We start from the raw sequence: 18,833 nt of genomic DNA on the forward strand, positions 1-18,833 counted from the left end.
CAGATCGACTCAGAATTTCACCACAACCCAGAATATATATACTTTATGGGGTCTTAGAGCAATATTTCGATGTGTTACAAACGGAATGACAAAGTTAATATACCCCCCATCCTATGGTGGTGGGTATAAAAAAACGTTGTTTTCTTGCTAATTGCATTTTCTCTCACATCTTTCTCACATCCACGAGGTTTTTTAGTTCTTAACACCTTTTCCTGTAATACCAACAACGTAGAAGAAATTATACGATTTTATAAATTTTCAAAATTTTTTTTACCTTTCGCCTGGATGGAGAATCGAACCTGTTATGGTCATCAATAGATAAATATCCATATAAGTTATATTTATATAGCATAGCTTGCGGAGCCCACGAACCGAATAAACAAAGTTTATTTAACAGAAACAAACATTTAGTTTGGCACCGTGGAGCAGTGGTTGCTACGTCCGACTTGCATGCCAAAGGTCGTGGGTTCGATCCCTGCTTTGACCAAAGCTTTTTTTTTTTTGTTTTTTTACATATATCTGGAATATGTTCGGAAGATTCCGAAAAAATGTTCAACATTACATTGTACAATATTAAATTTTGAACTGTAAAATGTGTCTTATTAAAGACCTAAAGTCAGAAAAGAACAGTGTTTGATATAAACGAAATGGACTGTATTGTTGTTTCAAATATAACTTTTTTTATTGAAAAAATAAAAATTTTGTAACAAATGATTTTTTTTTTTTGGTGATAAAAGTTTAAAATTTTCGAAGCAATTCAAAAAACTCTAACAAAAGAAAAACGTTTTCGGTACACGTTTTCCAAACGTTTTTTTTCTTTGCGTGTAATAAATAATAAATTTAATTCTAAAATTCAATATCTCAGATAATTGAAAGATTGTTTCTTTAAATCAAAAATGTTTTTCTTTACTTAAGTTTGCTTTGCTTCAAAGATACATGGCTTTAATGAAGGGATGCGAATTTCAAAATTACGTATCCTAAAATTAAAGAAGAAAATTTTTAAAGCAACGTTTATAAACACTCTTGTAATTAAAGTTTCATATTTTTTAGAAATTTGTCTTTAGACAATATAAGTTACGAGTCCTAAAATTTAGGTAGCATAATCTTTCATATTAGGTCAATATTTTATCAGTGTACATATGGACTAACTTACAAGCTAGAAGTCTATGTTAACCATCGGCAAATATTATCAATGGCAACTATTATCACAGACTATAGATGACAGTCTTTGGTAGAATTTTGTACGCAATCCATGGTGTAGAATACATGTATTCGGTCTGGTCTAACTTTAGGTTAGTTTCAATAATCCGCATTTCTTCAACCCCTCTCAGCTTCTCTCCCACTAACTCTCGTCTACTATCTGAATAATATGGTCATATTATTCTAAGACTATTAAACAGCTGTTGTCATAAACTTATTTGCACTTTTAACAATGGAGACTTTATCATCTCTTTGGCCTTCTAAGGGTCTGTGGTCATCGAAGACAAAAAATATTATTGAATATTTAACGTCTCGCATCGATAATAATGTTAATATTTTTGCCTTAACCATGACATAAGCACTATTTATACTAGACAATGACGACGATATCACAAACACACCAACAAGTAATATTTAGTATAATTTGGCCAAAACAAAATACAAAAGAATAGAAAAAGCGACTAGAACATTGTCGTCGCTGTTGCTTTTGTTATTAGAATAACAATAGTTTTTTATATCCGTGGGATGCTGCTGCTACAGATGATAATAATGATGTTGGGTATTAGATTTAGTTTGTACCTTGGCCAAAAACAACAAAATTCAAGTGTATGTTACCCCATTTTGGCAGAATGGCCAAATTATTTCTTGTGGCAATGCAGAAAAAATGGTTGTTTCTCTATTTCTTTCGAACTTTCGCTTTCTTTCTTAGTTCTTGCTTTCATTAAAAAAAAAAAAACAAAAAAAAACACTTATAGTGGTAATGAATGTTTATGGCCCATTAATATTGGTCAAAATGGCTGGATTACTTAACTAAGAAAAAAGAGGAAAAACCCTCCAAAAAACGTAATGCTAGAAATATTAAATAAACATGCTTTCCAAAGTCGTTTTCACAAAAACAAATCAATTATCAAATAATTAAATATGTTACTATAGTTATTGTTAAAATCAGATATTAGTCACAATAAAAAGTTGATCCGAAGTTTAACTGAGCCGACTACAGTATAGTATTTATTCTCTTCAGATATATCTGTCAAACTAGAAGCGATTATTATACCATTCACCACTACTGTGGTACAGGGTATAATAAGTTTGTGCATTTGTATGTAACGCCGAGAAGGAGTAGTCATAGATCCATCTTTTAGTATACCGATGGGCTTAGAATTAAATTCTGAGTCGATTTAGCGATGTCCGTCTGTCTGTCTGTCTGTTGATGTATTTTTGTGTGCAAAGTCCAGCTCGCAGTTTAATCCGATCGTCTTCAAATTTGCCATAGGGCTCTTTTTCGACTCAAAGACGATCCCTATTTGATTTGTAAAAATCGGTTCAGATTTAGATATAGCTGCCATATATATTTAGAACCGATCTGGTCATAAATGATGTATTTATCAACCGATATTCTTCCAATTTCGTGTAATCGAATATTTTGTGAGCCTCGTAAATTTTGCTGAATATCAGTTAAATCGTTTCAGATTCAGATATAGCTCCCATATAGGGCTTTCGCCCAATTTACACCCCTATGCCGCTTTGGCCAATATTTTTTTTCCGATTTACGAAAATTTTGTACAGTGAGTAGAATTAACATTATAAATATACACACCGAATTTGGTTGAAATCGGTTCAGATTTAGATATAGCTCTCATATATAGCAGGCCAATATTTTGTTCCGATTTACGTGAAATTGTGTATAGGGAGTAGATTTAACATTATAAATTTGCACACCGAATTTGGTTGAAATGGGTTCAGATTTAGATATAGCTTCCATATATAGCTTTCGCCCGATTTACACTCCTATGGCCCCTGAGGCCAATATTTTGTTCCGATTTACGTGCAATTTTGCACAGGGAGTAAAAATTAGCACTGTAAATATGCACAACGAATTTGGTTGAAATCGGTTCAGATTTAGATATAGCTCTCATATTTATATAGCTATCGCCCGATTTACACTCCTAGGGCCCCAGAGGCCAATATTTTGTTCCGATTTACGTGAAATTTTGCACAGGAAATATAATTAACATTATAAACATGTACACCGAATTTGGTTGAAATCGGTTCAGATTTAGATATAGCTCCCATATATATCCGTCATTCAATTTACAGTCATATGACCATCGTAGATCAAAATTTCCCTCCGATTTACTTAAAATTGTGCACAGGGAATGGAAATAACATTTTTACTATGCATGCCAAATTTAGTTGAAATTGCTCCAGATTTAAATGTAGCTGCCATATATTTATTTTTCGTCCGATACGCACTTATATGGCCCCAGAGGTCAAACTTTCACTTCGATTTACTTAAAGTGTTGCACAGAGAGTAAGACTAGCATACACATGCTAAATTTGGTCAAAATCGGTTTAGATATAACTCCCATATATATATTTCGCCCGATTTAGATTCATATGACCACGAAGCGAAAGTTTCATTTCGAAAATTTTGAAGTTTTGCACTGAGAGTTCAATTAAAATTTTAGCCATGTGTGCCAAATTTTATCAAAATTAGCTCAAAATTAGATAAAATCCCCATATATATGTTCTTCCGATTTTAGCAAATATATTTTCTATAGAATATTTTGTTAAATTTTTATTTCTATAAAAAATTGTGTCAAAATTTTATTTCTATAGAAAATTTTGTAAAAATTTTATTTCTATAGAAAATTTTGTCAAAATTTTATTTTTATACAAAATTTTGTCTAAATTTAATTTCTATAGAAAATTTTGTCAAAATTTTATTTCTATAGAAACTTTTGTCAAAATTTTATTTATGTAGAAAATTTTGTCAAAATGTTATTTCTAAGGAAATTTTGTCAAAATTTTATTTCTATAGAAAATTTTGTCAAAATTTTATTTCTATAGAAAATTTGGTCAAAATTTTATTTCTATAGAAAATTTTGTCAAGATTTTATTTCTATAGAAAATTTTGTCAAAACTTTATTTCTATAGAAAATTTTGTTAAAATTTTATTTCTATAGAAAATTTTGTCAAAATTTTATTTCTATAGAAAATTTGGTCACAATTTTATTTCTATAGAAAATTTTGTCAAGATTTTATTTCTATAGAAAATTTTGTCAAAACTTTATTTCTATAGAAAATTTTGTTAAAATTTTATTTCTATAGAAAATTTTGTCAAAATTTTATTTCTATGAAAATATTTATCAACATTTTATTTCTACAAAAAATGTTGTCAAAATATTATTTCTATAGAAAATTTTGTCAAAATTTTATTTCTATAGAACATTTTGTCAAAATTTTATTTCTATAGTAAATTTTGCCAAAAATTTTATTTATATAGAAAATGTTGTCAAAATTTTATTTCTATAGAAATTTTTGTCAAAATTTTTTTTTCTATAGCAATTTTTGTCTAAATTTAATTTCTATAGAAAATTTTGTCAAAATTTTATTTCTAGAGAACATTTTGTCAAAATTTTATTTCTATAGAAAAATTTGCCAAAATTTTCTTTCTATAGAAAAAATTTGTCAAAATTTTATTTGTATAGAAAATGTGGTCAAAATTTTATTTCTATATAAAATTTTGTCAAATTTTATTTCTTTAGAAAATTTTGTTTCTATAGAAAATTTTGTCAAAATTTTATTTGTATAGCAAATGTGGTCAAAATTTTATTTCTATAGAAAATTTTGTCAAATTTTATTTCTTTAGAAAATTTTGCCAAAATTTTGTTTCTATAGAAAATTTTGTCAATATTTTGTTTCTATAGAAAATTTTGTCAAAATTTTATTTCTATAGAAAAATGTGCCAAAATTTTGTTTCTATTGAAAAATTTATCAAAATTTTGTTCTTATAGAAATTTGTGTCAAAATATTATTTCTATAAAAAATTTTGTCAGTTTTTTTTTAATTTTATTTCTATTTGTGAAAATATTATTTCTATGTATAAAGTGGTAATTAATAAAAAAACTTAATCCTTAGTTGGAGAGGAAGATTTTGCAAAACGTCAAAAATTCTTCCACTCTACCAAACAGTAAAAAATCTATCATTGTTGGTAGAATTCTACCAAATGTGGCAACCGTGTATATAAATCGACATGGCCGCATTCAGTGTCATTTAATTTTGGAGTGTATATGATGCCAATGTTAAAGATATGTTGAACGTCATTCATGTTTTATTTTCCTTAAATTAATTGTTTGTTCTTTGTGCCTTTAAACGGTCAAGGTAAATTTAAATATAATCCAATTTTTAATAGGATAGGTGGTTTGGTGCAAAGTCTCTTAGTTTTCCCCCCATCATATGATATCAAGTAGCCTTGCGATGACTATATTAGTCATGACACATTCGGAAAACTGATAAAATTTTTTTAATATTTGTTTTTTTTTTTATAGATTCAAATCCCTATGAGCAATTTAATGATTAGAAAACAGATTTTCTTTTCACTCTAAGCATCCATAGCAGATGGAGGGTCATTGTATATCAAAAACATACCAAACCAAACACATTGACAAATGCGTTTTTTACAAAGATATACATTTAGATTTGAAAACATATTACATACATATTAGGGTGTAATGAATTATACACATATTATGTTTTCAAATCACATTTACGTGGCCGCTTCGATAAATATTTACACTACTAAAAGTGGAGTACATATTTTGGAAAATAGAACATCTCTAAAAATTTGAGTGCCAAACATATAATTGTTAAACCCAAACATTTCAAAATCACACCGAAACAATTATCTTCGTTAATTTTACGAAGAATATTTCATTAACTATTCTTCCTGAATTCTTCATTAAAACATCGAATTTTTCATTCATTTTATACGAATCGTCTACGAAATATTCTACATTAACTTTTCTTCGTAAAAAGTTCGTACTTTTAACGAAACTTTCATCAAATTTCATGACTTTTGTGAATAAGTTTTTTCGAATTTATGAATATGCGTTAAAATTTCTTCATAAAAAGTACGAAGCATTTTCTTTGAAATAACGAAGAAATTTAATTTAAGTTGTAAAATTTCCGTTCGCGACATAAAATTGTCTTTGAAAATGTGCTTGAGTGTATTCCTCTATTAAATTTTTTATGCATGGCTATGCTACTCTCATTTGGGTGATAGCATGCTATGAATAAAAGTAAAGCAATAAAATTAAAAATTATTCAAAACCTTAAGATGTAAAGTAGTGATGATATTTTTCAAACTTGTTACTACAACCAAATGCACTTTGAACTATATTTTTTTTCTAAAAGTTCGAACATTTGTCTAAAAAAAGTACGAAATTTTTCAAAAAATGTACGTAACATTTTCATAAAAAGAACGAAATTGTTCCATAAAAAGTACGAACTTTTTTCATAAAAAGTACAAACTTTTTTCATAAAAAGTACGAATTTTTTTCTTACATACTACGATAAATTTGGAAGAACTTATCCTCGTAAATATATTCGAAATATTTCGTACTTTTAATGAAAAGTTTCTTTGGTTGTAAAACAATGACAAATTTCGTACTTTTAATGAAAGTTTTTGTTCTTTTTACGAAGAGATTCTTTCGGTGCAGACTTTTTCGTCGGTGTAACTTCCCAGCTAAAAAAAGCTTCACCAGTGAAAATGTTCTTTTTGGATGCGGAAGTGATGCAAAATTGACGCAGAAGCGATGAATTTAACATGGGCTTGTCTTAGGACGGATGTCCACCATTTCAACAGCTGTTGCACTTAATTTGCATCACTTCTTAAGGTGTGAAGCGAATCCAATGTTTTGGATGTGAATTAAGAAATTTTGTGATATTTTGACGAATAAATAATTTTTAAATTTTTTTATGATTTTCAATGCATTATAACGCTTGTCTGGATCGTTTTACATTAAATATTTTCAAAAATCGCAATTTTTCTAAAAAGGATTTATTTTTTTCGGAAAAATTTAAATAATTTGCACTATTTTATTAATTCTTAATCCGTTTTTAACCTATTTGAAACGATAACATTTTAAATTTCCCTTTAAAAATATGAAAAGACGAGTTATACAAAAATTTACTCAAATGAACTCCTTGTGCAGTTAAAATAAAGAGCATCTTAGGAAGGACATTTTTGAAAGTGTTTTTAAAGTTGTGCCTTTAGAAGAACTTCCAATTTTTTTGCTGGGTTATCGACGATTTCAATGATTTTTTCAGAATTATTAAAGCCAAGTTGACCTCTATCAAACGAAACCTCTTTCACCTCAAGGACAAAACAACTTCATTGATCAACTTTTGGGCAAAGAAAAAAGCTTTATATTAGAGAAATGCGTCTTCTATTCTAACCCAGCAAAAAAAGCGTCGCCAAAAAAGTAGTGGACATGTTCTTTTTGGATCCGGAAGTCCTGCAAAATTGGCGCAGAAGCGGTGAATTTAACATGGGCTTGTCATAGGACGGATGTTCACCGTTTCAACAGCCGTTGCACTGAATTTCCATCACTTCTTAAGGTGTGAGGCGAATCCAATGTTTTGGATGTGAATTAAGAAATTTTGTGATATTTTGACGATTAAATAATTTTTAGAATTTGGATATGGCATTTTATTCGACAACATTTTAATAATTGTTACCATTTTGCTAATTCTTACTCTGTTTTTAACCTATGTGAGACAAAAAAAGTTAAAATTACTCATTAAAAATATGAAAAAAGCGAGTTATAAAAAATTGAATTAAAAGAACTTCCTGTGTAGTTCAAATAAAGGACTTCTTTGGGAGGACATGTTTGGTGTGTTTTTAAAGTTGAGCCTTTAGAATAATATCCAAATTTTTGTGCTGGGAAGCTTAATTCGCATTCGTATGTCATTTTAAGGACATGAAATCTTTGATCTCACGACAATAATTATACCCTTCACCACTACTGTGGTACAGGGTATAATAAGTTTGTGCATTTGTATGTAACGCCAAGAAATAGTGGTCATAGACCCATCTTTTAGTATACCGATCGGCTTAGAATTAAATTCTGAGTCGATTTAGCGATGTCCGTCTGTCTCTCTGTCTGTCTGTCTGGCTGTCTGTCTGTCCGTCCGTCTGTCTGTATATGTAATTTTGTGCACAAAGTACAGCTCACAATTTAAGTCCGATCGTCCTCAAATTTGGCATAGGGCCTTTTCTTGGGACAGAGACAACCGCTATTGGTCTTGGAAAAAATCGGTTCAAATTTAGATATAGCTGCCATATATATTTATCCCCGATTTGGTCATAGTTAGCGTGTTTATCAACCGATTTTCTTGAAATACCGTACATCCAAATATTTTATGAATCTCGAAAATCTTGGAAAATATCAGCCAAATCGGTTCAGATTTAGATATAGCTCCCATATATATCTTTCGTCCGATTTAGACTCATATGACCACAGAGGTCAAAGTTTACCACCGATCTTCGTGAAATTTTGCACAGAGGGTAGAATTGACATTCTACCAATGCTTGGTAAATTTGATTGAAATCGGTTCAAATTTAGATTTAGCTCACATATATATATTTCGCCCGATTTGGACTTATATGGTCTCAAAAGCCAGAGTTTTGCCCTGACTTACTTCAAATTTTGCACAAGCGGTACTTTTAACGATACTATTGTATGTGCCAAATATGGTCAAAATCGATTCAGATTTAGATATAGCTCCCATATATATCTTTCGTCCGATTTGAACTTATATGGCCTCAAGATCCAGGGTTTTGCCGTGATTTGCTTCAAATTTCGCACAAGGAGTACGTTTAGTAGTATCGGTAATTGTGCCAAATTTGGTTGAAATCGGTTCAGATTTAGATGTGGCTCCCATATATATCTTCCGTCCGATTTGCACTCATATGACCAGGGGGGCCAAAGTTATACTCCCATTTACGTGAAATTTCGCATAGATAGCAGAATTATTATTCTAACTATACATGTCAAATTTAGTCAAAATCGTAAATGTGGTAGACTGTTAGACATTTTAGACCCATTTTCAATGGAAATTTCCTCCAATTAACTGGATAGCGTAAGCCGATTTAAATTTTAATGCTAGAGATTTTGTAGAAGTAAAAAAATTGTCTCCTTTATATAGCTTCCAACAAATGTGAAGTAGTTGAGATGGTAACACAAATTTTGCCCTATATAGGGGTGAAGGGTATAATATAGTCGGCCCCGCCCGACTTTAGACTTTACTTACTTGTTTTTCAGTGCATGAGAGTGTAAATAGGACGAAAGCTATATAGGGAAGTTACATCTGAATCTTGTGCAAAATTTAAAGCATATCGTGGTAAAAATCTGATCTTTGGGCCATATAAGGTCATATCAGGCCTCTGAAAGTTCTTACATTTCTTATTTAAAGATACGCGTTTTAAAATCAATCTAAGGACACAACACATTCGATGGAAAAATTATTGACTTTTGATTAAGGAAAAAACTTCGCTTTCAATACTAAGCCAACATGTCTTAAAGGTATCTTTATTTCAATTGTCCGCTTATTTGGCTTGGAATCTTTGGAACCGAGCATTTTGGTTTTCAGTGGCACTATATCTAAAATCATTAAGAGAAGATCGAAAGAATCCAAGTACGACCAACGATAACTTCCCAGCAAAAAAAAAGTAGTTTGGATCCCCAATTTTCAATCCGAAAGTACTGCAAACTTGGTTCATCTCCAATGAATTTTACATGGGGATGTCATACAACTAAAGTACTCTATTTTTGGATCCTTTGCATTGCTTTAGAAGTTGTGCCTTGGTAGTTCATTTCGATGCATAAATACAAAATTTTTTTCTACAATTTCACGTTTTATCAGTATTTTTTGTCACGCTTTTATTTTCTTTTTATCTAATTTTTAAAAATTTAAAAACATCTTCGCTTCCACCGGGGGTTGATCCTGGGTATGTTGACAGAGCGCTTTACCACACTCAGCCTCAAACGTCATATGACACCACGGCATGACATTCTAACTATTACTTCCTGCCATGTTCACAGAAAAAAAATTCACGAACAATTTTCCAATTAAAATTTTATTTTTTTTAATAAAATATTCAATTAAAAATTTAATTGAATCAACAAATTTTTTAATTGAAACAAAAATTAATAGTATCAAATAATTTTTTTAATTGGATCAATTAATTTTTTAATTGGCCTTCAATTAATTTTTTAATTGATACTATCATTTCTGTGATTGAAGACATTTAAATTAAGAAATTAATTGGATCAATTAATTTCGTGATTGAATCAGAAAAAAATGTTTGTGTGTTCTTTATTATTATGAATGAAAAACTAAAGCACGCTTGTTCAAATCTCACCAGCGGCAATTTATTACCAAACATTTTTCTACAACAATATTTTTTTATGTTATACATCGGTTTTTTCACTACCAAATCATTAGTGTATAGACAAAATCTTAGAAACCGGTCATGCTTTTTGCAGCGTCTAAGATTTCAAAGTAGTCTTGACATTTTCGTCTTTTTTTATTAGGTTAATAATTTTTGTAGACTATTTATAATTTTCTGCTTATAATGACATTTCCATTTTTTTCGTGACACCCTTATATATAATTGTATCTATGTGCCTACATACACACTTGGCTACTAAATTTATACATCATACATACTTATATTCAAGATATAAATGATTTTCCATTAATCTTGCGATAAATATGTGTGGGCTTGGCACTGATTTTAATTGGGATTTTTTGCTATAATATTGTCGCAAAAAAGAAAATGTACAAGACACCTTCTGGGAAATGGAAACATAATGACGAATTATATATCGATATAAAGGTGTAGTCACTTACTTGAACTCTGGGATCTACAGGAGTGTTATTGCTTTCCGTTGACATGATGATTGTTTGCAGTACAAAAGGTGGAGTTATACAAATATAATTTTTTTTTGGTAAAAAAAACTCCAAATTTATGCAACTATTTTTCAATATTTTTAAATATCACCACATTTCATTAAAAAAATGCAATACCAGAACAATTTATTATATTTTTTAATATTTATTTTTTTTTCTCTGCACTTTCACATCCGCTTATTTTTTCTTTTATTTTTAATTGTTTTTATTTTTTTGCTCCTCTTTACTGATTAGAAAACTATCTTGTGAACTTTATTTATTAATTTGCTTTTTTAATGAAAATTTCATAACAATTTTTTCCCAATGCTTTTTCCGTATTTCATTTGACTATCCGTATCGTGGTCGCTTTGTTCGTTACATGCACATTCATGCGTTCTATTTTCTCTACTACGATAGCGGTAGGTGGTAATGGTGGTGCTCTGATGGTCTGTCTTGTATGGAGGAAAATTTGCTCCAGCAGTTATTGTAACTAACTTGCAGCAGTTATTTTCAATTCGATTTTCTCCGATGGTCTTGTGGTGGTCGCTTCTTTCATACTCCCGATTTTTCTCTATGCATGTAGTACATATTTGTTCTTGTTGTTGTTGCTTTATTGTTTTATCTTCGTTAGTTGCCTCTCACAGCCAGTCAGCTGTATGCGTTCCCCCCTTAACAGAGAGATGGAGAATGGGTTATAATTTTCCGATTCTTCCGCTCCCCACATTAAAAACCCCTCATGAAACGTTTTTGTATCTCTTTGCTATCTTTTTCTTTTGGGATGGTGGTAAGTGTAGGTATTTTTGTTTTTGCTTTTATTATTATTATATGGGGGGTTTATTTACAGTTACTTAAGGCAGCAGCGGCAGCATTTGACTGTGTTAACACCGTTGTTCTTGTGTCACCATTTCGTGTTTGCCGTTGTTTGACGAATGCAGAGTGTGACGCTTATTTTATTTACCGTTGCTGTTTTTTCGTTTTTTTTTTTTTTTGTTTTGTTGATACCGATACTCGTATAGATATCGCAAAAACATCCCCAATCGCAAATTCAGTTCCCGATAGACTGTTTCCATTGTCTGTTTTTGCATAGCAGTGGAGCTAGGTTGAATGTTTACCAGTAATATGGGGGGCCACTCGCTCTTGCTCTCTTTCTCAATTGGCTCTCATTTCGTTGTATTGAATCTCTGTTTTTCTATTTTCTTTTTATAAATGACATTGTTTATTTTGCTGTGCTTACGACATTTATCATGTTTTGCTATTTTGAGGCTTTAATACTTGGTGTATGTGTGGTTGATTTATCTGTTGAATACAACTGTGGTGGTGGGGATTGCATCTGACAGATGTTAAATGTACTGTATAAAGACTGTATATAAAATATTTTGCGATTTTTTTTTTGAAACAGACTAAAATTTCGTTAGTTTCAAGCTATTGGTTTTATTTTTCAATTGCAGAAACTATAATTTTAATAACCTTAGAGTAAAATAAAATATATTAATGAATGAAAATAAAATTAAACAAGTATATTTTGTCGAAAAAGTCTACACTCGAACTATTTGTGTTGTTTGAAAGGTTCAGTTTTAGATATAGGTCCCATATACCCATAAGCGTAGGAAGGCCTCTGGGGAGGGGGCTTAGACCCCCCCAGAAAAATTTTAGCCCCCCAGAATTTGATAACCTATTTACGATTTTCCATTGTTTTTATATAATATTAAACAAGTCAATACAACCGCACAAAGTTCCGCTAAAGACTTTCATGGTAGCAGTTGCCGATGGCAATATATAGTTTTTTTTATACAAGTGAATTAGTATAAGTGAATGTTTGAAGTCTGATATTTATGAAATAAAACTGTGGTTGAACTTATGATTTAAGTTCCTAAATTTATGTTTAGTTTAATAACTAAACTACCTTTATTATTTTGTTTAGTCAGAGTTTTAGTCGATTTAATTTAAAAAAAAAAATATTAAACGATATTAAAACTATTCTTCCATAAATGAATATCTTAATAACGCTGCAAAAAAAAATCGCCAAAAAAGTAGTAAAACTGTTCTTTTTGTGTTCGGAAGTGGTGCAAAATTGGCGCAGAAACGATGAATTTAAATGAATAGGACGGATGCCCACTATTTCAACTTGCACTGAATTTGCATCATTTTTAAGGTGTGATCCGAATTCAGTGTGAATTAAACATTTTTGCGATATTTTCCCAAATAAATAATGTGAAATGGGAACGTTTGACCTAAAATATTTTCAAATTTTCGCAATTTTTCTAGAATGTAATTTGCATTTTGTCGACATACTTTAAATAATTTGCTTTTAAAGTTGTGCCTTTTAACAACTCCCAAATTTTTTTTCTGGAAAAAGTGTGGAACTACTTTTATTTGCTTTATTATAAATTAATTGTCTAGTTAAGATGAAGCCTGAGTTTTTATTTATTTTTATAAAATAAAACTTTAATTGACCCTATCTTCAGTCCATTAATTTTTAGCTAGGGGGGCTATAGCCCCCCAAGGAAAATTGTCTAGCTACGCTAATGCATATACCATAAATCTTTCGCCCGATATCTACTAATATGGCCCCAAAAGCCAGAATTTCAGCCTGATTTACTTCAAATTTTGCACAAGGAGTGCAACTGACAGTGTTATAAAGTGTGCCGAATTTGGTTGAAATGGGTTCAGATTTAGATACAGCTCCCATTATATCTTTAGCCCGATATGCACTTATATGGCCCCAGAACCGGAGTTTTACCTTGATTTGTTTTAAATTTTGTACAGGGAGTAGAATTAACGTTCTGGATATGCATGCCATTTTCGGTTGAAATCGGTTCAGATTTAGCTAAAGCTCCCATATATAAGCTTCGCCCGATTTACACTCACAAAACCACAGAGGCCAAAGTTTTACTGTAATTTACTTTCAACTTTGTACTGAGAGTAGAATTAACGTTCTGGATATGCATGCCGATTTTGGTTGAAATCGGTTCAAATTTAGATATAGCTCCTATATATATGTTTTTCTGATTTCGGCAAAAATGACCAAAATACCAACATTTTCCTTGTAAAACATTTTCATGTACATTTGATGAGGTGTGACTTTTCTTATGTATTTTGATCTGCTGAATTCGATTTTTTTTTTAATTTTTTATGGAACAGTTTTTGAGATATCCCGTTATTTTTAAGTTTTCGCTCTTTTTTCACTAAACAAATTATATTCCATTAATTATATATGGAACAGTTTTTGAGATATCTTGTTATTTTTAGTTTTTCGCTCTTTTTTCACTAAACAAATTATATCTCGAGTTAGAAATGTCCGATTATATCGTTGTCAACATTTAAATGAAAGGTATTGAAATGAATAATAATCGTGTATTATTGGATCTGTGACAAGTTAAGTTCAGCGATATAATCGGACATTTCTAATTCGAGATATAATTTGTTTAGTGAAAAAAAGCGAAAAACTAAAAATAACAAGATATCTCAAAAACTGTTCCATAATTTTTTTTTCGAATTCAGCAGATCAAAATACATAAGAAAAGTCACCTCTCATCAAATGTACATTTTCAGTGTAAACTAGTGTAATCGACCGATTAATCATAAATACACTTTTGCGAAGTTGCCTAAAAATTGCTTCGGATTTAATAAGATTTGCCATATTTATATCCAGCGCCACACTGTGGAACAGTGTTCCACCCCAGAGCATTAGCCTACTTAAATTTTAAGTCTATAGATTTTGTAGAGTCTAAACAATTTTGTCCAGATCGAGCCAGATTTAAATGTGTATATTTGGTACAAAAACCTTTATATATAGCACCCAACACATTTGACGGATCTGATATGGTATCGAAATTGTGGATCTACTAAATGGTGCAGGGTATAATATAGTCGGACTCGCCCGACTTTAGACTTTCCTTACTTGTTTATATTTGCTTTTAAAGAACAATTTTTAGTACCAAAAGAAAACTTCGTATGTCTAAATGTATGTTCCTTTGAAAAGAAAAATTTTCGTTCAGTATAGACCTATATAACTCATTTTAGCAATGGATCTAGGTTCTAAACCGAAAAGGCGGAATTAGGAATCTGATTATATGGGATCTATAACTGATTACGCACAGAAGAAATGTCTACCCTTAAATTGATGCTGAATTTGAATTATTATTATATGAATTATTAAAAAAAAAATATTTGGTTTTAGTTCAATTTTATTATTTTTGTCCAAATTATTCACAGTTTAATGCAATTTTGCTTACCTCAAATATTCAATGTAAATTAAAGCACAAGAAAACTTACTCTGTTTACTCGGACCCCTGAAATGTGTCTGTTTGGCCAAAAGCTTTTGTATGGGTTCGAAAAAATTTCTAGGGTGCCAGAAATAAGCCGCCGTACCCTCTTACTGCGTACGTCTCTGGTGGAGGTAGACTTCTGTTTTTTTAGTGTTAATAAAATTAATAAAATTGACATAAATTTATTTAATACAAACCAATGAAATATTGAATTGAATAGACACTTTTTCTTGTATGTATGTACACGCAGAGAAGAAACACGATTGTCACAATCATATTCGAAGGGCAAAATAATATGATAGGAGCTATTTTGACGGCGACCATGTAACATTTTCACCTGCAACCATGTTGGCCCAGTGACCATGGTTCTAAGAAAAATAAAATTGTCCTCATCTAAAAGAATTTTGTTCCCATTAAAAGACAATGGTCACGATCTAAAATCTTATGGTATTCGACAAAAATGTTTTTCTTCCAGTTAAAAGAACTGGTCACAAACTCAAAACTTTTTTCGTCGTCGAAAAAAGGACGCCACTTGAGAAAAGAAAACACAAAATTAACTTTATTTATTTGTTTTTATTTATTTATAAACCAAGTCATTGTTTATTTGTATTTATAATGTCGTGCAAGCAAACATCACATATATGTACACACTCTATTTTGGTTCATTTTCAACAATAAGTAATCATTCTATATTTATTTCGTGTCCATCAAATGTACCAACGCAGACATCATTTAACTGCAAATAAAAATAAATTATACCATATATCAAAATGCAGAACAAAAAACAGGTACATTTTTTTCAATTACACTTTCCTTTTTGTGTTCACATAAAACCACGTGCCACTTCTGAATAAATAAAGTAACACAAAACCCGTATTCTCCGTCCATTCCAAGAAACAATCAACACACGACTGACGCGCAAAATGAAAATCGTGTGTACCTGCTCAATGTTTTTATAAAATTCTTTTCGCTGCAAAAAAATTAAATGGTCACGAAAACAATGTACATGGTCTTTATGGCCATGTAATGGTTCTAGACATGTCTATACGTAACCTATAAATATACGTAACCTATAAAAAATATAAAAATAAAATATATTTCTACGGCTACATTAAAAACGAACTTTTAAAAAATAATCGCTTCATTAAAAAACTTTAAATTTACGATTAGTTTTTAGCATTTTAATATTTTGTGTAGTTTTTTTTTTGGTCTGGTCACACTGTCTTAATGCTCAAGAAGTAAACGGTGTTATCGGTCACTATAGTATTCATATCGAAATGGGCAATAGATTTTCCCTTCACCCTATTTGTTGCCGGATAAATCCATGGTTTGGTACAATTTTAATGCAAGCGAAGAGTTTAAAAGCTATTATCATCGGTGTTTGCATTATTCTTCAAGTACTTCCCAATTTCAACGCTGAGTTCCTGTATTTTTGTCGGTAAATTAGTTTAGTACAAATTATTAATATTTAGCAGAGACATAAACCGATTTATGACGCGTACTAACATGTGTTAAAATAGTGGAGAATATTAGCGAAGACTTTTGAAGAGTTTGGACAAATGGCCTCTCAGTATCTTTCACTCTCTCACTCTCTCTTGTGAATAATTCATTGCGTATCTTCCAGATACATATTTACGTTCGCATATGCATTGAAATGGTAGTATTAATGATAAAGAGGGATCGTTCACAACTTTACGCTTCAAATATATGAGTTCAGAAGTCTATTATTAATTCAATTTATGCATTTGAGCTTCGTTATAGCGAAATGATGTTAAAAACATTGGTTTTGCTATCTCATTTTCTTGCATTTTAATGAATTTCTATACAGTGAAATGTTCTATGCAATGAAAGAATTTTACAATAGCAAATTTGACTTATTTGGGCTATTGTCTCCTCATAATGAATAGTTCAAACATTTTTGGATGGGGAACGTTTGGATGGGCAAAATTTTTTTACGCGACAATTTTGTTTTCTCGCCAAACATAAAATGGTTGTTCAAATCAGATACAAATACAGATACAAAATAACATGATTGCGACAAACATATTGCATATTTACCGTCCAAAAATAACATTTTGCTCTTGGAGGTGATCATATTCCCTCTCTGCACCCTGAAAACAATCGCCTCTGTAACATGTACTCCCAAACATATTCTGCTTCAAGCATATATATTTTCAGAATTTGTTCAAACACAAAAATGTTTGCGCTGTGCAAACATGTAATGTTTCACCCTAAGCATATCTTTGTTTAAGTCTCCAAATAGTTAGTTCCAGTCATAGATACAAGAATTACAAATTCTCTCTGAGATTCGATTTTACATTTTTCCTATTATATCCACAATTTGAAAATTTTTTTCATACACTAGATGATTTATAATCAAATTAAATATTCAAAAGTTTATAGTTGAACAAAAAATTACGACTAAAACCCCGAAACTACAAAATATAATTTTGAGCAAATTTTCTCTTTACGAAAAATACAAAACAAAATGTTAGAAAATTCATTTGGGCTTCTTCAACATTTTCTAGTCGGAGTGCGACAGGTCATCTATTAGTTAGTTCCAGTTTCTAAACATTTGTTTGCTTGCAACAAAATTTCTTAAATATAATTGTGTTAGAATAGAAATAAGCATGTATGTTATGTTTGTAATGTATTTAGAAAAATTTAAGTCGATAAGCAATCATGGACGAGTACTCAGCAACCTACACTTTTGTTGATATTAAACTTACATATCTATATATGTATTTCGTTATCCTCCGTCGCCATATTTATCTTTTTTCTACTCTCACGCTCTCTCTGACGTTTCTAAACATATATATGTTTATAGGAAATTTCCAAACTTTTTATGTTTCAATCCAGAGATATTAAGAAAATGTAAGGCCCCAAACATAATATTTTCCAAAATATTAACGTATACACATGTGGACGGAATAATAGGTGTAAGTATTTTTTATTAAACGAGGTCATGGTTTTTATAATTTATGCTTTTTATGGAATATTTCGGATTAATTTATACACCCTCATAAAAAATCGCTTCTGTAACATATACTCCCAAACATATTTTGCTTCCAGCATATACATTTTTGGGTATTGCCTAAACATTTATATGTTAGATCTCTTCTAATATATAATATGTTTGAAAGCATATTGGTCTAAACAATATATGTTTGGGTAGTCTAAGTTCCAAACATTTTGTATTTTTGCATCCAAATTCAATAATGTTGTCTTCCAAAAAACAGTATGTTATATTGTGAACATATAGTATGTTTGGAAGCATTTTGCACCCAAAAATATTATATGCTTAAAAAAATTCTCCCAAACAATATTGTGCTCAAAATTTTATTTATTTATTTATATATTTACAATCATAATGAATTATGAAAATAAACAGGTAATATAGGTGCTAACAACATAGGTTTTCGACCTGAATGCTCAAAATTTTGTTTCTGCCTAATTGTATATTCCCCCACATCTTTCTCACTTCCACGAGATTTTGTAGTTCTAAGCACCTTTTTCTGTAATACACACATTGTAGAAGAAATTATTCAATTTTTTTTAATTTTAATTTTACCTTTTGCCGGACGGGGATTCGAACAGCGGACCACACAGTTTGTAAGGATCAAAGGA

At 30.4% G+C, this 18,833-nt stretch overlaps 1 protein-coding gene across 4 annotated transcripts in view; it reads right to left on the bottom strand.

Annotated features, from left to right (window-relative positions):
• The window catches only part of LOC142229390 (uncharacterized), a 41,301-nt gene extending 29,298 nt beyond the window's left edge, over positions 1–12,003 (bottom strand). For 3 of the 4 annotated variants that reach the window (XM_075299944.1, XM_075299943.1, XM_075299942.1), the window contains exon 1: positions 10,900–12,002. In XM_075299944.1, the coding sequence (XP_075156059.1) occupies positions 10,900–10,944 (45 nt within the window). In that variant the 5' untranslated portion in view covers positions 10,945–12,002. Of the gene's footprint in view, positions 1–10,899 lie in introns of all 4 variants that reach the window. The other variant, XM_075299945.1, reaches the window with a different exon arrangement.
• Positions 12,004–18,833: the final 6,830 nt, after the last annotated feature.

The sequence above is a fragment of the Haematobia irritans genome, chromosome 3 (genome assembly GCF_050003625.1).
Source record: "Haematobia irritans isolate KBUSLIRL chromosome 3, ASM5000362v1, whole genome shotgun sequence".
In the NCBI taxonomy this organism is placed as follows: Eukaryota; Metazoa; Arthropoda; class Insecta; order Diptera; family Muscidae; genus Haematobia; species Haematobia irritans.